At 45.2% G+C, this 23,871-nt stretch overlaps 1 protein-coding gene across 4 annotated transcripts in view; it reads right to left on the bottom strand.

The window, feature by feature from the left end:
* Window positions 1–20,432, bottom strand: part of SMIM20 (small integral membrane protein 20) — a 51,071-nt gene extending 30,639 nt beyond the window's left edge. For 2 of the 4 annotated variants that reach the window (XR_003940718.1, XR_003940719.1), the window contains exons 1-3: window positions 20,240–20,432; window positions 10,218–10,274; window positions 7,660–7,705 (exon numbers count right to left, since the gene is read on the bottom strand). Coding sequence is in view for 2 of the 4 variants with exons in the window: in XM_030191258.1 (XP_030047118.1) it covers window positions 7,668–7,705; window positions 10,218–10,274; window positions 20,240–20,348 (204 nt within the window). In the remaining 2 variants the exon portion in view is untranslated. Of the gene's footprint in view, window positions 1–6,657; window positions 6,803–6,833; window positions 7,706–10,217; window positions 10,275–20,239 lie in introns of those variants that run through there. The other 2 variants (XM_030191258.1, XM_030191257.1) reach the window with 2 other exon arrangements.
* Window positions 20,433–23,871: the final 3,439 nt, after the last annotated feature.

Genomic DNA, 23,871 nt, shown 5'->3' with positions numbered 1-23,871 from the left:
CGCTAGTGTGTCTCTGTAAAAGGACCCCCTTAGTCTTTAGTAGATGATTCCTTCCCCGACTGGAACTCAGTGACTAGGGTTCTTTCTCCTTGTAGATTTTCAGGGACTCTCCTCTATCCTCTCCTTTTGTTCTTTCAACTCTTTCTCCCCCTCTCCTTCATAGTGTGTTGTGGACAACAGGTTTCCTGTTCCAGCAATCACCAGAGGCAAGCACAGCAGCTTTATAGGCTCTGTTAAATGTCTTCCACTCCTTGTACAGTGGCTATGCTAACCGGAGATCCTTTTCCCTAGTATCAGCTAGTGAGGAAAAAGTAAAGTTCCTTTCCCTCCCTGTAATGGTACAATGGCCAGGGAAGCTGAAGTCATTGAAACTGGGCTGAATATTTATGTCAGCACATGTTGCCTCCAAGAGGTGCCTCCTCCTACCATTGTCAATCACAGGCAGGAGTAACCACCTCTTGTTCCAGAATCTGTGAGATTATTCTCCTCAAAACTTCAAGAAGCAATTCTAAGTAGAGCCACTAGAGGTCTCTACAAGTCCTTAAGGGAGCAGACCATAGGGCCTCTACAGTATAAAAAAAAACAGAAATAGTGAAACATTATGAACTATATTATTCCCCTCTATAAAAGTGCTTAGAAAAAGTCTGTGAACCCCTTGTATTTTAATCACAATTTAATGAGGAGCTGCATGGAAAAAATGGTCAGTTTGTTTTTGGATTTTGAATTATTCGGATAAATCATTTCAAGTCAATGGGGCAAGCAATTTTGAACTCTACCGCTACATTTTTCATCCCTATTTAAATCAAACTAGCTTAAAACTTGCTGACAAGCATCTACAAAGAGCACTTACATAGAGATTCAAAGCCATCACGACAGGGGCAACAGTGGCAGACCCCCAGGTACCAACAGAGGGACCGAGTGTACCAACATCGGTATGAAGACCAAAATTTCTGTGAGTATTTGTCAAAGAAACACCAACATGATTAGATTAGGGTCACTGCTTTGTGAGGAAATGAACACTTTAGAGCAGTGGTTCTCATATTTTCGTTAATAGGAATACATAAAAACAAAACTTTTAAGTCATTAGTTCTGGAGAACTAGGACAAAAATTGGATAAGAAAAAAAAATGTACAAACCTGAATAAGAACTAAAATTATTAATCCCCATGAACAAAAATTCCTTACAGTAGAACAAAAATTGACAGTGTGTAGTGTTGTCCACAGTGTCTTCCCCTCCTATGAGTCCTACCCAAGCCAGGTACACTGCTCTTTTGCTTGCAGTCTCCCTACCTCCCTAACACCTCCAACCACACATGCTAAGTTAAAGGTGTCAGCATAGGTCAGGGAGACGCAGCAGACTTCACAGCTACAATCTGCATGCCTTCTGGTCCACCTGGGCCCACCCAATCTGCCATCTGTGTGCAGTGCTGGCCCACCCAATCTGTTGTCTGCATGCCCTGCCTGGCCCACTAATCTGCAGTCTGTGTGCCTGCAGTTGGCCTTCTTAATTTGCCATCTGCATGGCTGTTGGTCTACCTGGTTGCCTGCTCCTTCTGGCACACCAAATCTGCTGTCTGTGGGGGCAAAGCAGATTTATACCACCCCCTAGAGGACGGTACAGACAGGAATGCATAACTACTTATAATTAGCACTCTGGAAATCACACTTATGGTTCCTGATTTATAGGCCAGGTTCACAGCCCCAGTTATACTGAGAAGTGACACAAAGCCCAAGTATTATAAAAATAAAATAACTTCTTTATTTAACAGCAAATAGCTTAATAGGAACATGAGAACAATGCACAGATGTTAGATTACCTAAAGAAAGGCAATGAATACCTGTTAGGCAAGTTAAAGAAAACACACACCTATTTTTCCCCAGCATTACAGATTAGAAACAGTTACAACCTAGCTAGTAAAGCAGATTTCTGCCTCGGAAGCTGAAGCAGGAGAGCTGCTAGGAGGTGCTAGTGGTTCCATCTTCACTGATGTGCAGGCTGGTCGGTATACTGTGAGGGTCCATCTCTGGAGAGATGCAAGATAGTGCAGAGCGGCACTGGCAGCTCAGATCCAGTTGTCACCAGATAACCTCTCACTTCTCAAGAGGCTCCTTATAGTCAGTTCTTGGAAAGAACTGTGACCCCAAAGGTTGTAACACAGTGCTCTTTGTTCCAGACATTTTGGCTCTGCAAACCCCAAGAATATCCTCTTTTACATCTAGAGTCTAGGGTTCAGTCCTTGACTCGGGTGCACACAGTTTCTTGGGGCAATAAAGCACAGGAGTTGCATCACTCAAATAGGCCATAAGCATCTTCCTGGCTGTTCGGTGGCCTTGGCAAATCGGAGTTTATACTGACTTTTAAACCAAGTCTGTAGTATGTAGTGCTATAAATTTTTGCAGGAGTTAATAACGAGCCTGGGTCTATATTGTAGTGCTATGTCGAGGTTTCACCCCAACATTCCCCCCTCTGTTTCAAGGGGGCCAACTCTCAATGGGGCTGGATAGCTTGAAATACTAGCTTAAAAAAAAAAAAAAAAAACACAGTACAGGGTACATTTTCTCATAACCAAATATGACAGGCAATCTTGCAGTGCAAATGAATCATGATTCAAAAATGCTAAGGCCATTTCAAATTATGTTTGATTTTCTTAGCATGCATTTTAAATCTGAATTCAGTTCAAGTTGTTTGTAGTAACTAACAATAACCATCATATCTTTTGAATGGCATTATTTTACTGTGTTTTTAGCTCGAACATTTTAACCCACAAAAATTTCTAGGTAGTAATGCTAAACTCTCAGTAACATTAAACATAGTTTAAGATAATTAAATGTTGTTTAGCAAGTATGATTAACATATGTAAAATTTCTCATTGAAATTCAAAATGGTTGCTGAGAAAATGGCAAAAAAAAACCCCTCTAGAGTGCTACTTTTTTTTTTGCCTCACTCTATTTATCTATATGTAATAATAAAATCCTAACTATCCTATAATTTGTATATCACACTTGTGCCCAATCCCAAAGCAATTTTTAATTAATAAATGTCATACAATCCCTAATCCAACCCATTCTTCACCCAACAGAACATGCAATATAACCTTGGCACCTTTTTACCTATTGCTCAGCTACCTTCCAATATCAAGGCCCATTTTAGAACCTAAAAATAGTAATCAATACTCCAGGTCAGGATGTGTACAGTTGTAGTAATATTTTCCAAAAAAATCTGTTGTCATAGAGCTTTTTCTAAAATGCACACAGAGTGCATGTGTATGTGGTGGCAGGAGTATCCCTTTTATAAATGTGGGAGGGGGGGAAAAAATCAATAAAGGAAACGTGGCAACCTACATGAGTAAGTGTTGATACACACGTAATTATGGTATTTCACAATTATGGAGTAGCCTAGTGGTTAGTGCAGTGGACTTTGATCCTGGAGAACTGAATTCAATTCCCACTGTAGCTCATTGTGACTCTGGGCAAGTCATTTAACCCTCCATTGCCCCTGGTACAAAAAAAGTCCATTGTCCCTAGTACAAAAAAAGAACCTGAATATATGTAAACCGCTTTGAATGTAGCTGCAAAAAAACTCAGAAAGGTGGTATATCAAGTCCCATTTCCCTTTCCCTTATGTGTGTCGACATGTATGGCAGCCATTTTGAAAATCTACACTTGTGAATGCAGATAATTAGCTACGGAGGTGGTGAAAAATCACCACCTATTTTTCATTTGGAGGGGAAATAAACAATAGGGATTAAATTCATTTATTGTACATTTATATCCCACATTTTCCCACTCATGCAGGCACAATGTGGCTTACAAAAATTAGGCAGATATACAAACAAGCTGAAAGACAGTGCAGAGGAGACAGAGGATAGACAGTGGGAAAAAATAACTAGCAACAGAAGGCAGAGCAGGGTGGGGATCAGGAGGGGGTTATCATATTGCGGAGTAACTAGGGGTGTAGCTTTTAGTAAAGAAGTGGGTTTTCAGCAGCTTCTTGAAAAGGCCGTGGTCCAATTTTTGCTTTAAGGTGCTGCGGGAGAGCGTTCCAGGATTCAGGGCCCCAGTAGCGGAAGGAAGAGGTGAAAATCCTTTTGTACTTGACTCCCTTACAAGTTGGGAAGTGTAGGTGGAGATCCGTCCGTGCCGCAGGCGTGGCATTCCTGGGAGGAAGGTCAATCAATGGGAGCATGTACTCAGGAGCCAACCCATAGATGATTTTGTGGGTTAAGGAGCAGAGCTTAAAAGTGATGCACTCCTTTACAGGTAGCCAGTGGAGCCTGAAGCGAAGAGCCTCGGCATGAGCATAACGACGTTCTCCTAGAATCAGTCTCGCAGCAGTGTTCTGGACTGTCTGGAACTTTTTCAGTAAGGAGATCTTGCAGCCTGCATAAATTCCGCTACAGTAATCCAGAAGGGAGAGAACCAGCCAGTGCACAAGGGTACAGAATAGGGCTCTGGTAAGGAGGCATCGTATGCGTCTTAGCCTCCACATAGCATGAAACATTTAGACTGTTGGAAATTGGGAAAGAGTAGCCCTTTAGTGGAAGCACTGTGTCGGTAATCTGGGCATAGGTGGATGAGAGAACGAGACATTGGGTTTTTTCCTTGTTCAATTTAAAGCGAAACACCTGAGCTCAATGCGAAATGGTGGAGAGGCATGAGTCGATGCGATCAGCGATTTCCGATATGGTGGTATGGAAGGGGATGTAGATAGTAATATCGTCCGCATAGATGAAAGGATTTAGGCCTAGTTGTACTAGGGCGGAGGCTAGAGGTGTTAGCATAGCATTGAATAAGGATGGTGAAAGGGGGGAGCCCTGAGGTACCCCGCAAGAGGCTTTCCACAGCGAAGAGAATGCGGAGTTCGCTGAGACCTGGTTGGTTCTAGTGGTTAGGAAGCCCTCGAACCAGTGCAGAACAGATCCTCCTACGCCGTAAGAGTCTAGTAAATGTAATAGTAGTTCATGGTCCACCATATCGAAGGCGCTTAACATGTCAAATTGGAGCAGTAGTACCTTCCTTCCGATGGCCAATTCTTGTTTAAAGTTTGAGAGGAGGGTGACTAAAACAGTTTCTGTACTATATTGAGCACGGAAGCCGGACTGCGAGTAGTGAAGGATGCCATGGGCAGCCAGGAAGTCATTGAGCTGAGTGTTCACCATACTCTCCATTAGTTTGGTGAACAAAGGAATTGAGGCCACTGGACGGTAGTTACAGATAACATCTGGCTTTGTCTGTTGGTTCTTCGGTATGGGGGTGAGGAGAATGTTACCATGGCCTGATGGGAAGGAACCAGTGCTTTAACATAAAGTTTAGGTAGCAGGTCAGATATTTGACAAAACACGTCGGGGCGGCTTTTAGAAGATGGGCCGGACAGACATCCAATCTACAATGTTTACTGGAGAACTTTCGTAAAGCAGAGGATATGTTGTCGGGTAATAGATGGTTAAAAACAGTCCAAGTGCGATCAGCCAGGCAGAAATATGTAGGCTTAACCAAGGAATCCAAGAAGTCATCTACATCCGAAAAACATCTTACAGTCGAAGACCGTAAGGTTGAGATTTTCTCTTTAAAGTGGTGGCAAGTTGGGTGGCAGACGGAGTGACAGCACTGGGAACTTCCAGTTTGCGGGTATCAAGGAAGGAGCGTGGCAGCTGATACACCTTTTGTATGTCACGGCCATCAGACAGCAATTTAGAAGAAAAGTAGGAGCGCTTTGCTTGCTGGATTGCATATTTATATTTGCGGTGACAGGTTTTCCAGGCCTCCAGTGTCTGGTCTGTTTTCCGTTTACGCCAAGCTCGTTCTAGTCTTCTCGTCTCAGACTTCAAGGCTCTAAGGTCAGCGGAGTACCAGGGAGTTGACTTGCGAATAATAGAAGTTTTAAGATATAAAGGCGCAATGGAATCTAGCACTGACTTGCATTTAGTTTCCCAGTCAGAGAGGTAGGTAGGCAAGTTAGGAAGTAACTCCCTGTCGTTAGTATAGATAGCCTTCCAGAATAGGCAGGGGTCAATGGCGCCTCTAGAATAATACTGGAGGATCTTGTGGGTCTTTGGAAGGCCTGAGCGTTGCCAACGCAAGGTGAATAGCAACTTGTAATGGTCTGACCAGGGACTATCAACCCAGCCGGCATCGTGCAGGAAAAAAAGTTGTTCGTCCAAAAATTTAAAGGAGAGGAAATCCAAAGAATGCCCTTTACAGTGAGTTGGACCAAGCATAGGGCATTCGAGGTCCCAAAGTCGAAGGAAGTCTAAGAACTGTGTGGTGTCCGGCGAAGTGGAGTGTTCTAAGTGTAGGTTGAGGTCGCCCAAAAGGAGTATATTCGAGTTATCCAAGCAGATGTGAGAGATAAAATCCAGTAGCTCAGATTGACTGCTAGACCAAGGAACCGGTGGTCTATAGAATAGCACACAGACTAGCTTACTATGAAGAGAGGAGTGATGGACGTGGACTGCTGCGATTTCCAGTGAAGCAGACAGAAGCTTCCGAGCTAGTTTCTACCATGAGGTAGGAGCGGTAAATAAGTGCTAAACCCCCTCCTCTTTTATCCTTCCGGTCCCAGTGGATGATTTTATAACCTATTGGGCAGAGATCTAGCATGATACCTTCCTTAATCCCTTTGATAAAAGGCTAGCCAAAAATAGCACTTTTAAAAAACTGAATTCCTAGGGTTTTCAGTATTATTTATGTTCAAGTTCAGCTAATGTTCACTAATCCGTGACAAAAATACTACTCCATCTCTGTGCATTAAAAATCAGCATTCTCTGCTACAGTAAAAGGCCATTCTGCACATTTCCATGATACTGGAAAGATAAAATAGATATTACACAGTACTTTAAATCATTCAGATTAATTTAATCAAGATACAAAACATAATGGCATTCCTAGGTGCAAAAAAACATATTACATTTCAAGGCGTAACCTCATCATGAGAATATTAAAATTTTGACAAAAAATGTTTAACATGTTAGCCTGCATATGGTAGTCACATCATGATTCTGAAGAATGTAAGGCACAGCTGTCATCTAATCAAATATTGCAGGATTAACTTATTTACAATGAGAGGTTGGATGATATCCACACTTTTCATCTATAAAAAGGACAATTTCCATGTTAAAGATGATCCTTTGCCACAGCAGGTCGATATAGACACTAGAACGCACACAAATTTATATCCAGTGTCTCAAGGAAACCCCCTGTACTGATGAATATTATTGCCCATAGCATACAAATCGTTATGTCTTCTCCCAAAATAAATAGTAGTTATAAAGTTTTTAATGAGCTTTGCTATCATCCAGGAAAAGAGCTTCACTCAAGCTATTAGTGTGTTGCATTTGTTTCAGTAATATATAAGCATCAAGGAAAACTGAACCATGACTTGCTCAGTTCTGGTTTCCCAATTACATTCCTTAACAAAAGCAAGACTACAAGTGACAGCATGCAATGTGTTAAAACCCAGGTCTGGATCACCTATCAGGTGAATCTGGGACCAGCTGGCACCCAATCTACTGACAACTGCTGCTGGGTTTTAGAAGGGGCAAGAGGAAGAAGATACAATGATTTCCACCGCCCAGCCAAAATCTAGCATGGCTTGATATTCTTCCAGCATCCATAGAAATGTTAAAAATAAGCAGTTTGAAATCCATCTTCATAGCTTTACCTTCAGATCTACTTCCTGGAGAATGGATCAGACCACACTTTCAAACCTACAGACAACACAATGTAAAGAAAAGTATTATGCAGTTATTCAATGACTATTTGAATTCAATTGCACCTTTTGTCCATACAAAATCCTGATGGGTATCACAATTTAAAAATCCGGAAACATACATTTTTGACAGTATACTTTTAGTGGAAGTTCTATATTAAAGGTGAGCAAAAGGAATGGTTATTATTATTCTGGAATGATAAAATGACTTTTCAATAGGTCACACAGAATGTATCAAGACCCAGACTTTATCCAAAGCTCTGGTTCAGTCCTTTAACCACTGTACTAGCCACCACTCACACCTAGAATATATTCAAATACTATTTCTGTGTTGGGAAATTGATAGCTGTAGTTAATCTGTAGGACTATGTATCAGAAATTCTCTATGAGAGCTATTACTCTTTGCAGATGGATATGGGGGAAGCCACTGCTTGCCCTGGGACTGGTAGCATGAAATGGTGCTACTAATTTGGTTTCTGCCAGCTACCTATGACCTGGATTGGCCACTGCTGGAAGCAAAATACTGGGCTAGATGGACCACTGGTCTGACCCAGTATGGCTATTTTTATGTTCTTATGAACTCATTAGAAAACTGCTGCTCAAGAGAAAATCAAAGGCAAGGCAGGAGAAGAGAACTCAGCCCCAGGGATGAGAACCATTAACAGACTAGATTCTGCCAATCATGAACACTGAAAGGATCTCCCGGGTGGTGTTTTGGAAAGAGGTTGGGACAGAACGCCACACCATCTGCCAAACAGTTGCACAGTATTTCTAATGAAGTGTGTTAAAGAATAGCTCTGTGGTTTTGGGATGCAAAAGAGATATTGGAGTCAGCAGGGTGCCATCCTAAACACTTAGGAGGCACTTTTATTAACATGTGCTGAGCAGTTAGCATGTGAATTTCCACAAGGTAATTGTTAGTGCATGGCCACGGTAACCATTACCATGCTGTGGCAAGAGGGCACATGCTACCTCACACACTGGGGTGAGAAATGGGCAGGTTACAGAAATGAATGGACATCGACTGCACTCTATTGGGAATCAAATTTCATCTCAAGCACCTACAATCATTACAATATGTGACCACCTGGATCCTCTGTGGTACACACATATATGATTACATTACAATATGTGACCACCTGGATCCTCTGTGGTACACACATATATGATTACTGCAATTCCGCTTTTGAGACGTCTGTATTGGCTTCCTGTTCAATATCATCTCTGGCTCATGATTCTTTGTTTAGCCCATAAAGCATACTACTTGGACATTCCATCTTATCTTTCCACCCTGACAGTACCTTGGACCCCAACTCACTCTCCTAGGTCGCTTGACACCAACCAAGCAGGCTCGCTATGAATTTACTGGGAATTCAGCTCTTTTTTATGGTCCCTAAACTTTGGAATGGCTCGCCTCCTTACTTATGTACTGAATTTTCATTCCCAAAATTTAAATCTCCTTTCAAAAAACTGCCAGTTTGAGCAGGAAGTACGTGCAGCCTTCTCTCTTGCCATTACTTCTTCATGGGTCAGAGCAGGTGCGACGCCTGATGTTGAGAGATTGGGGCTGACTCATTTATTCCCCTTCTGAGAGGGGAATAAGATACTTATCTTCTAGCCATGCCCTAGTCCTGCCCATGACACACCACCTTGCCATTTGCACACTCCTAGGTTTTTGATGTGCATACCCTGGCTTTGTAAAATGCGAACTTAGATGTTCATGCAAGATAAATATCTCAGTTCTGATTTATGCACATCTCAAACACAAATAGCCCTTCTAAAATTATTAACGCCCAGAATGGTAACCGAATAATAATGTACGTTCACTACGGCTGATTATATGTATCAATTTAACCTCTGACAACAAAAATAATAGGGCTGCTATGCCCTATCAAAACTGACCCAGAGACAAGATAAGGTTCTGCTAACCTTCCTGTTTAAATTTGGAAAACTGAACAAGAAGTCTGAGCATCAGAAACCTGCTGGACTGATCAGCCATGTACACTGAATGCAGTGGAGGAGTAGCTAGTGGTTTGTGCAGCGGATTTTGATCCTGGGGAACTGGGTTCAATTCTCACTGCAGCTCCTTGTGACTCTGGGCAAGTCACTTAACCTTCCATTGCCCCAGGTACAAATAAGTTTTACCTGTATATACTATGTAAACCACTTTGAATGTAGTTGCAAAAATCACAGAAAGGCAGTATATCAAGTCCCATTTCCCTTTTCCCCGTTTAAAATTCTTAGCAACAGGCTTTAAGCACAGAATAAGCTTTTTGTTTCAGAATTAAAACTAGCAGAACTAAAAACCTTTTCCTTAAAAACATCACAGCTGACTTTCAATTTAACAAGATGAAAATATTACAGCAGCATCATTTCTATTAAATACATTGCAAAGTTAAAGCTTCTGTGCCAGAATCTCTGATGAATTATGCATTTTCACCCAAAGCCTGTATTTTGATCAGTGGACTAAAACCATACAGAGTACATACACTTATCCTTGTCAGTTTTACCTGGTGGCTGAACATTTTCTTGAATAATACCAGATCGATTTTCTGCTTGATCTTTCTCTGGTAAGAAGATAAACATTAAGTAAGAAAAAAAAAATGCATACATTTTCTAGTAGTTATAGTTCAAGTATATGGAACTAAGAATAGTCGCTTTGTATAGATCAAGCCTGTATTTCAAATCCAAAGATCCAATCAATCCTGCAAATTCATTCAAACATATTTTTCATTTGGCAGCAAATAAACGCATGAGCAAGAAATCCAAGACCTATGATCTACCTGTTCTTGATACGAGTTGCAGAGTTTACGCGAGATGCAGAGTTTACCCAATCTCAGGCTTCACCTTATATCCTCACATCTCAGAATTTTCTGTACTAATCCGTTTTGGATTCCACCACTTCCACTGCGAGGCTGTCCCATGTATCCACCATCTTTGCTCAAAGAATAATTTTCTATGCCTACCTAGCTTGAGCCATGTATCATGACCCCATCTTCTAAGTCTTCCTTTCCTTTGAAAAATGTTTACCTTGTGTATTATTTCTACCTCTGAGGTCCCCGAGTACTTCTATCATATATCCTATCTTCCTCATCTTCTAGAGAACGGAAAATTAGGTTCTTACCTTGGTAATTTTCTATCCTTTAGTCATAGCAGATGAAGCCATTATGTATGGGTTGTGTCCATCAACCAGCAGGGGGAGATAGAGAGAAAACTTTTCACTGTGCCTCATGGTCAGCCAGCTCCACTGCCTCTTCAGTATTTGAAGCTTCCAAAGCAGTATGGCAAACCGCAATGGGAATAACATGAACTTTCCTCACAGCGAACAATGGCCCCATAACAAGGGCATGAACTCAAAAGGAGGGAATGAACACATCCTCCCGGAGGGAATAAACTCGTCCTCCTTATTGTACAACTGGAGGGGATACACGCAACCTCCTGGAGGGAATAAACTCATCCTCCAAAACATAAACTGGAGGGAATGGACTCATCCTCCTATAAGTGAACATGAATCCTGAAGACTGTTTTCCAACTTTCTCCCAAGGAAGCAACTTCAGGAAACAAGAACAGAACCTGAAACAGATTCACAGCATACAGACAATCATACAGGGAGGGCTCATTGCTTCATCTACTATCACTAAAGGAAAGAAAATTACCAAGGTAAGAACCTAATTTTCCCTTCCTTGTCATCAAGCAGATGAAGCCATTACGTATGGGATGTAACAAAGCAATTCCTATATAGGGTGGGAACAGGTCACACCACGCGCTAGCACTTGTGCTCCAAAACGCGCATCCCTCCTAGCAGCCACATCCAGCCTGTAATGTCGGGCAAAAGAGAGCTTAGAAGCCCATGTTGCTGCACTGCATATCTCTTGATGAGAAAGTGCTCCAGTTTCAGCCCAAGAAAAAGAAAGAAATCGCTCTGGTAGAATGCGCCTTAAAGGCTACAGGCGGAGACCGGCCGGCAAGCAGATAAGCTGAAAAGATAGTTTCTTTGAGCCAGCGGGCAATAGTGGCTTTAGACGCTGGAGACCCTCTGCGAGGACCTGATAGCAAAACAAAGAGGTGATCATAAATCCTGAAAGAGATAATAACTCGCAGATACTGCAGCAGAGTCCTGTGCACATCCAACAGGTGCAACTGCCCAAAAGATTCTGGAAACTCCTCCTTATCAAAGGAGGGCAAGAAAATAGGCTGGTTTAGGTGAAACGCTGAAACCACCTTAGGCATGAAGGAAGGCACGGTCCGAACCGTGACCCCGGACTCTGAGAATTGCAGAAATGGGTCTCTACAGGACAGCGCCTGGAGCTCTGGCACCCGTCTCGCCGAAGTAATGGCCACAAGAAAAACGGCCTTTAGTGTCAAATCTTTCGCCGATGCTCGCCGAAGCGGCTCAAAAGGAGAAGCCTGCAGGGCCTTCAAAACTAGCCCCAGGTTCCAAGCTGGACAGGGTGCTCGCACGGAAGGCCGGAGCCAAAGCACCCCACTAAGAAACCGTGCCACATCTGGATGAGCAGCTAAAGACACGCCTTCAACCTTACCACGAAGGGAGGCCAACGCTGCCACTTGCAGCCGCAGGGAATTATAGGCCAAGCCTATTTATACACCATCCTGCAAAAAGTCCAGAATCGGCGATACAGGAGCCTGCACAGGTGTGATCGCTTTTGAAGCGCACCAAGACTCAAAATGGCGCCAAATCCTGGCATAAGCCACAGAAGTGGAACGCTTGCGGGCCTGCAGGAGAGTGGAAATGACTGTGTTTGAATAGCCTTTGTCCCTCAATTGCGCCCTCTCAATCGCCATGCCATAAGACCAAAGCGGCAGGCGTCCTCCATGGCTACCGGGCCCTATGACAACAGGTTCGGTACCAAAGATAAAGGAAGGGGAGCCTCCACTAGCATCTGTTGGAGGTCCGCATACCAAGGCCTCCTGGGCCAATCCGGGGCGATGAGGACCACTTCTCCTGGGTGCAGCCGAATCTGCAGGAGCACGCACCCTATCAAGGGCCACGGATGGAACACATATAGTAGGCCCGGAGGCCAGGGCTGAGTCAAGGCATCCAACCCTGACGAGCGAGGATCTCTCCGTCTGCTGAAGAAGCACGGGACTTTGCCATTTGAACTTGTCGCCATAAGATCCATCACGGGCTTGCCCCATTTGGCACATATCTGCAGGAATACGTCTGCTAGTTCCCATTCTGCTGGATCAATCTGATGCCTGCTTAATCGGCTTGCACGTTGCTCTGACCTGCAATGTGAGCTGCCGACAGAAACTGAAGATGCAACTCGGCCCAGTGGCAAATGTGTTCGGCCTGCGCGGCCAGTGCTCTGCACTGAGTGCCACCTTGTCGATTTATGTAGGCCACTGCTGTCGTGTTGTCCGACATCACTCTGACAGCCAATCCTTCCAGGGTCACTTGAAAGGCCAGAAGCGCCTGAAACACCGCTTTCAACTCTAGGCGGTTGATGGACCACTCCAACTTCTCAGGTGTCCATAGACCCTGGGCATGCTTCCCCTTGCAATGTTTGCCCCAGCCCTTCAGGCTGGCATGTCACTACTAGACACCAATCGGGGAGCGCCAGCGGCATTCCTCGCCGCAGCATGCTGCCTGAGAGCCACCACTCCATGCTGAGTCGGGCCACAGGGAGCCAAGAAAGTCTGCATTGATAATCCTGAGAAACTGGAGACCATCTTTGAAGTAGGGAATACTGTAGAGGTCTCAGGTGCGCTCTCGCCCAGGGCACCACTTCCAATGTGGCTGTCATCAATCCTAGCAGCTGGACAATGTCCCAAGCTCGCGGGTGGGGCATTCTCAGGAGCAGACGGACCTGATTCTGAAGCTTGCACCGCCTTAGCTCTTGTAGGTATACATAGCCCGAGTCTGTGTCGAACCTGGCCCCCAAATATTCTAGAGAATGCGAGGGGGTCAGGTGACTTTTGGCCATATTGACGACCCAGCCTAGAGACTGAAGTACTGAGACCACTCTGGCTGTAGCTTGATAGCTCTCTGTTACAGAGTCTGCTCTGATGAGCCAGTCGTCTAGGTACGGGTGAACCCTGATACCTTCTCGCCTGAGCAAAGCAGCTACTACCACCATTACCTTCGAAAAGGTTCGGGGAGCTGTGGCGAGGCCAAAAGGCAAGGCCCGGAACTGGAAATGTTTTCCCAACACCACAAACCTCAGAAACTTCTGGTGCGGGGACCAAATTGGTATGTGCAAGTAAGCTTCTTTCAGGTCTAGAGACGTGAGAAACTCTCCTGGCTGTACCGCAGCAATGACGGAGCGCAGGGTTTCCATGTGGAAATGCCAAACTCACAGGGACTTGTTTAATTCTTTTAAGTCCAGAATAGGGCGAAAAGACCCACCTTTTCGCGGCACCACAAAGTAGATGGAGTTTTGGCCATAGCCATGTTCGGCGGGAGGTACCGGGGACACGGCCCCTAACTGAATCAGACCTCGCAAAGTCTCCTCTACCGCCGCCCGTTTGGCGGCAGAACTGCATCGGGACTCCACAAACACGTCTCTTACTGGGACGTTGAATTCTATTCTGTAGCCATCTCTGATCAGGTCCAGAACCCACTGCTCTGAGGAAATATTGGCCCACTCCTCGGCAAAGAGGGAAAGACGTCCTCCAATGACAGGAAGCGAGGAGGGGGCCGGCGCACCATCATTGAGAGGGTCGCCCCTGAACTCCAGGCCTAGAGCCGGTGGCTGCGGAATGCTTGTCCGAGCGAAAGGAGTTCCTCTGCCGAAAAACGGGCACGAGAAGTGAACCCAGCAGAACGCCCCGGGCGGTACCTTCTAGCTTCACGGAAGCAAGGTCTATAAAAGGAGTGGACCGCCTGGCCCTTGGAGGAAGGCCTCAGCCTATCTTCGGGCAAGCGCTGGGGTTTAGGATCTCCCAGGCCTTTAACAATTTTTTTTTCCAACTCCTCAACAAATAGGAGAAGGCCTTGAAAGGGCAACTTCACCAACCTTTGCTTAGAGGCCATGTCCGCTGCCCAATGTCATAGCCAAATAAGACGGCGAGCCGCCACTGCCACTGCCATTTGTTTAGCCAAAGCTCTGATAAATATCATAAAGGGCATCAGCTAAAAAAGACAAGGCCGACTCCAGCTGCGGAGCCACATCCGAGAAGGGCTCTCCGCTCCATCTCCGGGCTGTTCCACTGCCTGTTGCAACCACGCCAGGCAGGCTCTAGCAGCATAACAACTGCATGCAGATGCCCGAACAGTAAGACCTGCAATTTCAAAGGACCGTTTAAGTGCTGCTTCCAGCCTACGGTCTTGTATATCCTTCAGGGCAACTCCTCCTTCCACAGGGAGGGTAGTTCTCTTTGTCACCGCAGTGACTAGGGCATCTACTTTAGGCATTGCAAAGCGAGCCAAATGCTCCTCACGCAGAGGGTATAATTGCCCCATAGCACTGGAAACTTTCAAAGGTCACTCGGGGTCAGCCCACTGAGCTGAAATAAACTCTTGGATGGAGTCATGCAAAGGAAAGGCTCGAGCAGGCTTTTTGGTACTAGCCATCCTAGGATTCACAGAGGAGGCCGTGCCACTGTCAGGCTCTTCAACAGAAAGGACCTGTAGGGCATCTGAAATAAGCGCTGGCAGCTCATCACAGTGTAAAATCCTCACCGCGGAGGGATCATCCGGATCCTGTGGTAATTCTGCACCTAACTCTGGCTCCTCAGACCACGAAGGCCTGCCACAACTCTCCGAATCCTCACAGCCCGACCACGGGGGGGGGGGGGGGGGGGGAAGGAGGTGCACCACAATCTGAAGGGGAATTAGCCCTTCTACGCTTTTCTTTATGCCAATTATCAGGGAAAATAGCCTCAGCGGGCAGTCCCAGGCCACAATCCACCGGGGGGGGGGGGAGGGGGGGGGAACAGAAGGGGCCTCAGACAACCCTTGAGGGAGAGCTCTTTTCAGCATGTATGCTTTATGCAATAACAACACAAAATCAGGGGAGAAAAACTCGCCCTGGGCACCCAGATCCCGTCCGGGGCTAGCCGCTCCCTGAATAGCCTCAATTCGAGGTCCCCCCCCTGGGCTCAGGGCTCTCCGTCTCTACGGAAGCCGCACCATGCGGAGAATTCAAAATGGCGTCCGCTGCCAGCTCTGAGCGGGAAGAATCATCGCTCGCCATGCTCAGGCCGGCTCTTACACCTGTACAGCACCATTTACAGAGTCCCGCTGATGATTTGCGCTTGCCACACCGGGAACAGCGCTTTACATTCTCTGCAGCCATCGCCGAAAACGGCGGGAAAATTCAAAATGCCGGTTTCGCGCCAAAAACGCCCCGATCGCTGGCCCACCCCGGAGGAGTTAGAAAACACTCTTACCTCACCGGACCGAGTATCACAGCTCCGGTCCCATAGAAGAATCAAAGGAAAACCTCTGTTCCATTTTTTTTTTTAAACGCTGTGAGGAAAGCAGAGGTAATAAGAACTCCGGAGGCTCAGATGAGTGGGAAAGGCGAACCAATGTGCCTGCATCCACTGAGTGGGAAAGGACACGGAAAAGCAAGCTAATATGTCCACATCCACAGGGGCATGGGTAAGGCAGGAAAAGGGCTAACCTATGCTATAGCCTCTAACACCCTGGCTAACAACTGGCAAGCCAGGAGCCACCGCAAGCAGATTTTTGATGGAGCTCGAAGAAGCTGCAGCCACCCTGCTTGGGGAGATACAGAATACTGAAGAGGCAGTGGAGCTGGCTGGCCATGAGGCACTGTGAAAAGTTGAGTGCTCTCTATCGACCCCTGCTGGTTAATGGACACAACCCATACGTAATGGCTTCATCTGCTTGATGACAAGGAAACAGAGTTTTGACTGACTAGGGACTCTCCTGGTCACTCTGTAGCACGCTATGGTTCCCAGTGGTTCTATTAGAGCTGCTATCTTTCTCAGTCTTAGAGGGACGGCTGTTATTCTAGCTTAACAACATAAGAACAGCCATAATAAGTCAGACCAATGGTCCATCTAGCCCAGTATCTTGCTTCCAACTGTGTCCAATCCAAGTCACAAGCACCCGGCACAAAACTTGGATCTTCCAGCTCCCTAACATCTGCTGTATCAAGTATAGGGCTCCATGTGCTTTCTTCTTATCTTTTCAAATATTCTTGCTTACTTTGTATTTTATTATTGTACACAGCTGTGTTCTTATTTGTATAGGCCAAGCGGTATAGCATGTGCAATAAACTTAACTGCAACTAAATCCCCCCCCCCCCCCCAAGCACACCGCCCAGCCCTTCAAAACAACAGCGGCCTCTTTGCGAGAGGGTGAATTTTTTTTTAATTTCTTGCACTTTTCCATGGCCTAATTTAACTATGGGATTTTAAAAATGGCCTCCCATACTTAAATTTCGCGAAAATGGCCACTAAAGCACAATTTTTATGGCTTAGTGCATCAGCCTCAAAGGGTAAAAGACTGTATTAATCCCTATGTGAACCATAATTAACAAAAGGGGGCCTTTTACTAAACTGCGGTAAGCACTAACCCACGCTTGTGATGGTGATAAGGGCTGTATCTGGATTCAAGAAAACATGGGACAGACATGTGGGCTCTCTTAGGGAGAGGTTGTAGATGATATGAATGGGCAGACTAGATAGGCCATATGGTCTTCATCTGCCGTCATTTTCTATGTTTCTATGAAAAGTGGCCTAACACAGGATGCAGTAAAGCATTTTGCATTAAGTGCCATTTATATGTGCTAAATATGTGGTATTTATTTAATTTTTTTTTTGGAACGGACATGTCAGGGCGGAAAAGAAACACAGAAGCGATATTCAGTTAGTATTAATTAGTTAGTGACATTAGCGTACACTAAGGGCTAGATTCTATATATGGCGCCTGAAACATTCACGCGGAACAAATTTCCGCCTAAGCGTATTCTATAAGTGGCGCCTAGATTTAGGCATGGTATACAGAATACGCTTAGTTTATATCCCAGCACCTAAACCTATGCACATCCATTTACACTAAGGGAAACATTGCGTAAATAACGGCGCATAAATTTAGGTACATTGGGCCATATCCTAACAGTGCACGTAAATTATGGAATGCCCATGAAACACTCGTTTCTCCATCCATAACCATGCCCCCTTTAGGCTCCATGCACGAGAATTTAGGCGCCTTGCGTTACAGATTACGCTTAGCAAGCTATGCGCATAAATTCTAATTATTGCCAATTAAGTTACGCGCAGATTTCAGCAGGGAACACTAGGCCTGCTATACAGAATCCGAGAGTAACTGACTAATGCTGAATTAACACGGCAGCTTATAACCGCCTCCTAAATAGGGATGGCAGTGAGAGACAAGGGTTTTGTTGAAACGTAGAGAGAGAAAACCGGGCCGGGGAACTAGTTGTCTTCTGGGTGGGGAAGAAAAGTGTGGTGGAGGGGAAGACAGCAGAGAGAGTTGGTCTTGCTGGGAGTTTGGAAGACAGAACTAGGAAGGGCACAGAAAGAACAGCATCTTGATAGGGAATAGGGAGAGATAAGTGGAGAAAGAACTAGGGGCGGTGAGAGAAAATGGAGGAGCATCTACCCTGAAGAGGAGACAGAGAAAGTAGAAGACTGAACTTGTTGGGGGTAAGGGATGGGAAGAGGTGAAGACTAGAGAGGCTTTAAATAAGTTGAGAGAGAGAGATCGTAAGAGTGGGACCAAGGCCCCGATGCTCAAAGCTTACTGTGCTTGCAATATTTGATTTAGACTGGTTGTAGCCAGTCTAGCACACATGTTATTCAGCGTGCAATGCACAAAGGGGTTTAGCGTCACTTTTACCGTTCTCCAAAATAGCTATTGATAATCCTATGCAAATGTATTACAAGTTTCTATTAAAATGAGCACTTTGTGCAATGCACAGAAAAGAGTGCCAACCTTTAACGCTCAAAAATTTCCAACAGGCCTGGAGCTGTTGTTGCATGAGGGTAACTTCTCGGTGGAGCAGTCTGTTTGCACTTGTTAATAGTATCTACACATGTGTGTGAAATGGGCCATATCCGTGTATTATATTTGTGTGTGTTAAAAAGTTGTTATGGAACGAAAAAAGGAAACTCCGTATGACATCACTGGACACACTCCTACGACATGATTGTCACATTTGTTTTCCCTGGGCATGCGTAGAACATTGACACTTACCGAAAGACTGTTCTACACATGTGCTAGGAACTTTCCCTACCGAGCTACTTGCAGAATTTCTGCACATCTCATTTGCATGTTATTGACCAATGACTTTTGAGCATTGGGGTCCTAGTGAGATCCCTAGGGGCAGCTGAGCCTGAGGGGAGAAAAAAATCTTTTGTGTATGTGTGGTGGGAGGGGTCAGGCTTGGGTCTGAGAGGAGCCACACTTTATGATGGAGGAATTCTGCGCAAAAAAATATTAACAATTTTAAAACATTGTACAGAACTCTCCCAGGAGTATATTTTGAAGAAACCATGCTTTCTGCAATTCATTATTTTTCAGGCAAAGTGGTGTGGTAGCAGTGTTAGTCCATTTTTAAAGGTAATAAATAGAAGCAAAACAAAGAAATAAGATACATTTTTTTACTGGACTAACAATATATTTTTTATTATCTTTTGAAGATAATACCTTTTTCTTCAGACCAGAAATTAACAAATGCTGGTAAATGTAAGAATATCATTTTTGATCTTAAGAAGGTAGTGCCTTCCAAAGCTAATCAAAAAATTAGTCTAGTAAAAAGGTATCATTTTATTTTCTTTGTTTTGTTTCTATTTATTACTATTCTTCAGCAAATCTTGCTTTTTGAGCACTGATGGTATGAAATTTTTTCTTGAGTACTGGTTAACGTGTAATGCTCTTGGGACACATAGCTCAGGCTGCTCCCCCTCAAAAGAATTTTGATTGTTTCATTCCCTGCAGTACTCAAAGGCAGTCCTTTCCTTAAAAAGGGGGGAGCACCCTAGGAAAAGGGGTTTACACACAAAGTATTTCACTTTAAAAGCGGCAGTCTAAACACAGTTTAATAGCTGCTGCCATAGTACTCTTTCGGGTTTTTCCACCCTTTCTACTGAGTAGGGGACGGTGTAAAAACCGTAGATCCGGAGGATCCCGCAGATCTGGCTTTTACACCGTCCCTACTGAGTAGTGATCAAGTAATCAGTGTGTCTACACATAAGGAAGGTGAATTTTAATTCAACATAAAAGTCTCACCCATGTTGTTTTCGGGAGAATACAATCACTGTAAAATAGTAATTGACCAGTATATTCTCCGGTGAGGTGAAAAACAGGAAGCTAGGCTACATGGACCTTTAATCTGAATCAGTACGGCACTTTCTATGTTCATGTCATACGCATTCACACCAATTTAGCAACCAAGGCCCGCCATATGCAGAATAAAACTACCCGTCACAATTACCTCAGCCCCTACAAAAATACAGTTCCCAAGAACTACAATATGTTTTTACACTCCACCCCACATTGTTAAACTCCTTAACGTTAGATTAATCATTTCTTTCTTGCATCTAGCCCTTTACTACTCTTAGAAAATGTACTTACTGTACGCTTCCATATGCATCATGGGGTGAAAGAATATTGGGTAAAACGCAGCCCCTACAGCAATAGCAAAACCACCAAAAATCAGCACTCCCCTAAGAGTCCTGGCCATTTGTGAACCTGGAAGTACAAGTGCAAGAACAAGATCAGACGTATAAAAAACAACAGCAAAGAAGCATGATGACCTGTACAAGAGCACCCCGCCCCCACAAACCAGCCTCTGATTGGTCATTGTAGTCAGCTCTCTGATGGGACGGTGAGTGATGTACTGTGATTGGCCAGTTCTACTTTGCTTCCGGGTTTGTTTTCCCTTCCTGTGTGTGCAGCAAGGAGGTTGAATGAAAGCAGGACAATAAAGTTTAATCAAGGAAGCTGAAGAAAGCAGAAGACGGGATGACGTCAAAATTTGAAGCCAATTTGGTTAATCGCTGTTTCCTATTCCCCGCGCGCAGTCGTCATCTAGTACACTCAAAACAAAGCAAGCAAACCTATGAGCTGCTACATCCTCATTGTCGGTAGCATTTTTATGTAATCTCACTTTTACTTTCAAACATGCAGCATAGGGCTATACAGAGGAACTGTTTCATCTGTTAGATTACTAATTTGTTCTACTTTCTAAATCAAGTTGTGGCAAAAGGGGGACGGCGCTGGCGTCGGCACATGTTTTACACATGCGCTGAGGCCCCCTTTTACAGCAGCTGGAAAAAGTGAAGTCTCACCTTCCTGCAAGAAATGGCCGTTCGGCAAGTAAAGCACTTGCCGCGCGGCCATTTCGGGGGGGAGCCAGCAGTATAGGCGCCCAGGGGCGGGTTACCATTCGTCCGGATTTCCCCGGACATGTCCTCTTTTTGAGGGCGCCGTGGGGAGTCCGGGCGGATTTCCGCATTTCCCTGATTTGTCCGGGTTTCGTCGGGACGAATGGTAACCCTACCGCGATCCTGTAACGCGGCCGTTGCCGAGAGGTCCACCGACTCCACCCTTCACTTACCATGAAAAACGGGTCGGTATCCTTCCCCTGTTCTTGCGCCCTCCCTGGCTCCAACAGTGTATAGCTGTCGCGTCCGTTATCAGCACTGCAGTCGGAAGCGTTGCTATGGGACACACGTCATCTCCTCGAAGCTCGAACGAGGCAGGGCAGCAAATCAATCCCCGATCCTAGCGGGGAGGGTGGTGGACAGGCAGTGCACAGTCTATGCATAGCACTGGGTTCCTGCTGGCACCTAGCGATGTCTGGAGCCGATCAGCGCTTCCTGGTGGTGGCCGGCACCAGAGCAGCAGCTCACGTCGATGACGAGCGGAGCAGCCAGGGCTTCTTCGAGGACAACGACTTCATCTTCGTGGTGCAGGTGCTGGAGCAGACGGTGGATGGAAGATGGAGCAGAGAGAGGGGGAGAGAGGGAGGCGGGCAGACTCTGGATGGAAGGGAGAGAAAGGACAGATGGTGGATAGAAGGGGGGAAAGAGAGGACATATCCTGGATGGAAGGGAGCAAGAGGGAGAGCAGACCCTGGATGGATGGATGGGAGAGAAAGGGCCCATGGTAGATGGAAGGGGCAGAGAGAGAAAGGGCACATTCTGGTTGGAAGGGATCGGAAGGGCAGATGGAAGGGGGCAGAAACAGAGAGAGGACAGATCCTGGAGGAAAGGGAGAGGGTGGGATGGCAGACCATGGATGGATGAGAGAGAGACAGGGCAGATAGTGGATGGATTGGGCAGAGAAAGAAGGGGCAGACCCTGGATGGAAGACAGAGAAATGGCAGAGGATGGAAGAGCAGAGACAAAGAGGGCAGATCCAGGATGGAAGCAAGAGAGAAGGCATACAATGGTTGGAAGGGGGGGGGGGGGGAGGACAGACAGGGGCATACGGTGGATGGAATGGGCAGAGACAGAGCAGACACTGGATGGAAGGAAAAGAGGCGGCAGATAGTGGTTGGAAGGGGCAGACACTGGATGGAAGGGAAAGAGGCGGCAGATAGTGGTTGGAAGGGGCAGACACTGGATGGAAGGGAAAGAGGGCAGATGCTGGATGGAGGGGCAGAAAGAGAGAAGTCAGACACTGGATTGCAGGGGCAGGGAGGGAGAGAGAGAAGGCAGACACTGGATGGAAGGGGCAGATGGTGGATGGAAGGGGGAGAGTGAAGAGAAGATGAGGAAAGCAGAAACCAGTGACAGCAAAGGTAAATAAAAGATTTTTTTTTTTTCTGCTCTAAGTTAAAGTACTATTGTAGCAGTGTTAATACATGTTTATAAATAGAAAATGGAAATAAGGTAATTTTTTATTGGACTAATTTTAATACATTTTGACTAACGTTCAGAGACCAAAACCCCCTTCCTCAGGTCAGGACAGGATACTGTAATAGCAATATACTGTATTGACCTGAGGAAGGAGGTTTTGGCCTCTGAATGCTAAATGTATTAGTCCAATAAAATGATATTGTCTTGTTTTCCTTATTTGTTTTATTTCTATTTGTTAATTTGTAAAGTGGGGATTGGTATTTGCTAGTTTTTTCAAATTTACATCTGCTATCTTCATATTTTGAACAGTACTAGGGGACATACATCACTATCACTGTTTCTGTGGTGTTGCATTGTATGCAGACTCTGCCTTCTTGGGGTTCAGTTTAATTTTTGTCTAAATATTTATATTGTTTATTTTATTTAAAATTTGCTATACTGCTAATGCTCACTAGCAGGTCTTGGCGTTCACAATGATTAAAACCAGTTTGTGGTTACTTATTCTATAGTGGATTAGGGTGTATCTGTGTCTGTGAAAAAGACATGGTTTTCTGTTGGCATTGACTATACAGGATCGATGATCTGTACTATTCTTGCTGGTTTAGTTTTACAATAGATGTTTGATGTTCTACTGCTCACTGCAATGTTTAAGATGCTGCCTTTTCCTAGGTACACTCTTGTGTGACTCGTAGAAGTTACTGCTTAAGATATGGTAGAATTGCAATGTAGGTCCTGAATGACATTTGTTGTGTTTTGTATTCTCAGTATGTATAATACTGGATTTTGGAGGGGGTGTTAAAAAATGATCGGCCCCGGGTGTCAAATACCCCAGGTACGCCACTGGGAATATGTGACAGGGCGAAATGAGGATTTGAAAGGGACGTGGTGTGGGTGGGGCAGGGGGGGCGTGGTGTGGGCGGGCATGGGCGTGGCAGGGGGGCGTGGCATGTGTCCTCTTTTTCAGAGGACAAAATATGGTAACCCGCAGCCCGTGTTAACCCGGCGGAAACCGGGCAGCGCACGGCACTGCCTGATTACTGCTGGGTACACTCCGGCCTACTTGCTTCAGCCCCTATAATGGACTAGATAGGAACACGATATATGAGAAGAGCCACATGGAAGTGGAGGTGCACTGGATCCTTACGGACAACAGTGCAATGTAGAGCAGAGAGGGAGTAGAGAAGGTAGGCTCTTTCCAATCAGTGAAGGAGACATGTAGATGATAAAAAGACTTTATTGGATAACATCAAAGATGACTCAACACAGCTGCTGTGTTTCAGCGCCAAAGCACCTGCCTCAGGAGTCTTATGATGTGATTTTAGATTGTAACATGCTTCACAGAGACCGTTTCAACAGTCCGTGAAAGTTTGTTTGCTTTCTTCTAGATTGTAGGTTAAAAAA

This window comes from Microcaecilia unicolor, chromosome 2 (assembly GCF_901765095.1).
Source record: "Microcaecilia unicolor chromosome 2, aMicUni1.1, whole genome shotgun sequence".
Lineage (NCBI taxonomy): Eukaryota > Metazoa > Chordata > Amphibia > Gymnophiona > Siphonopidae > Microcaecilia > Microcaecilia unicolor.
This window is presented reverse-complemented; position numbering and strand designations above follow the sequence as displayed.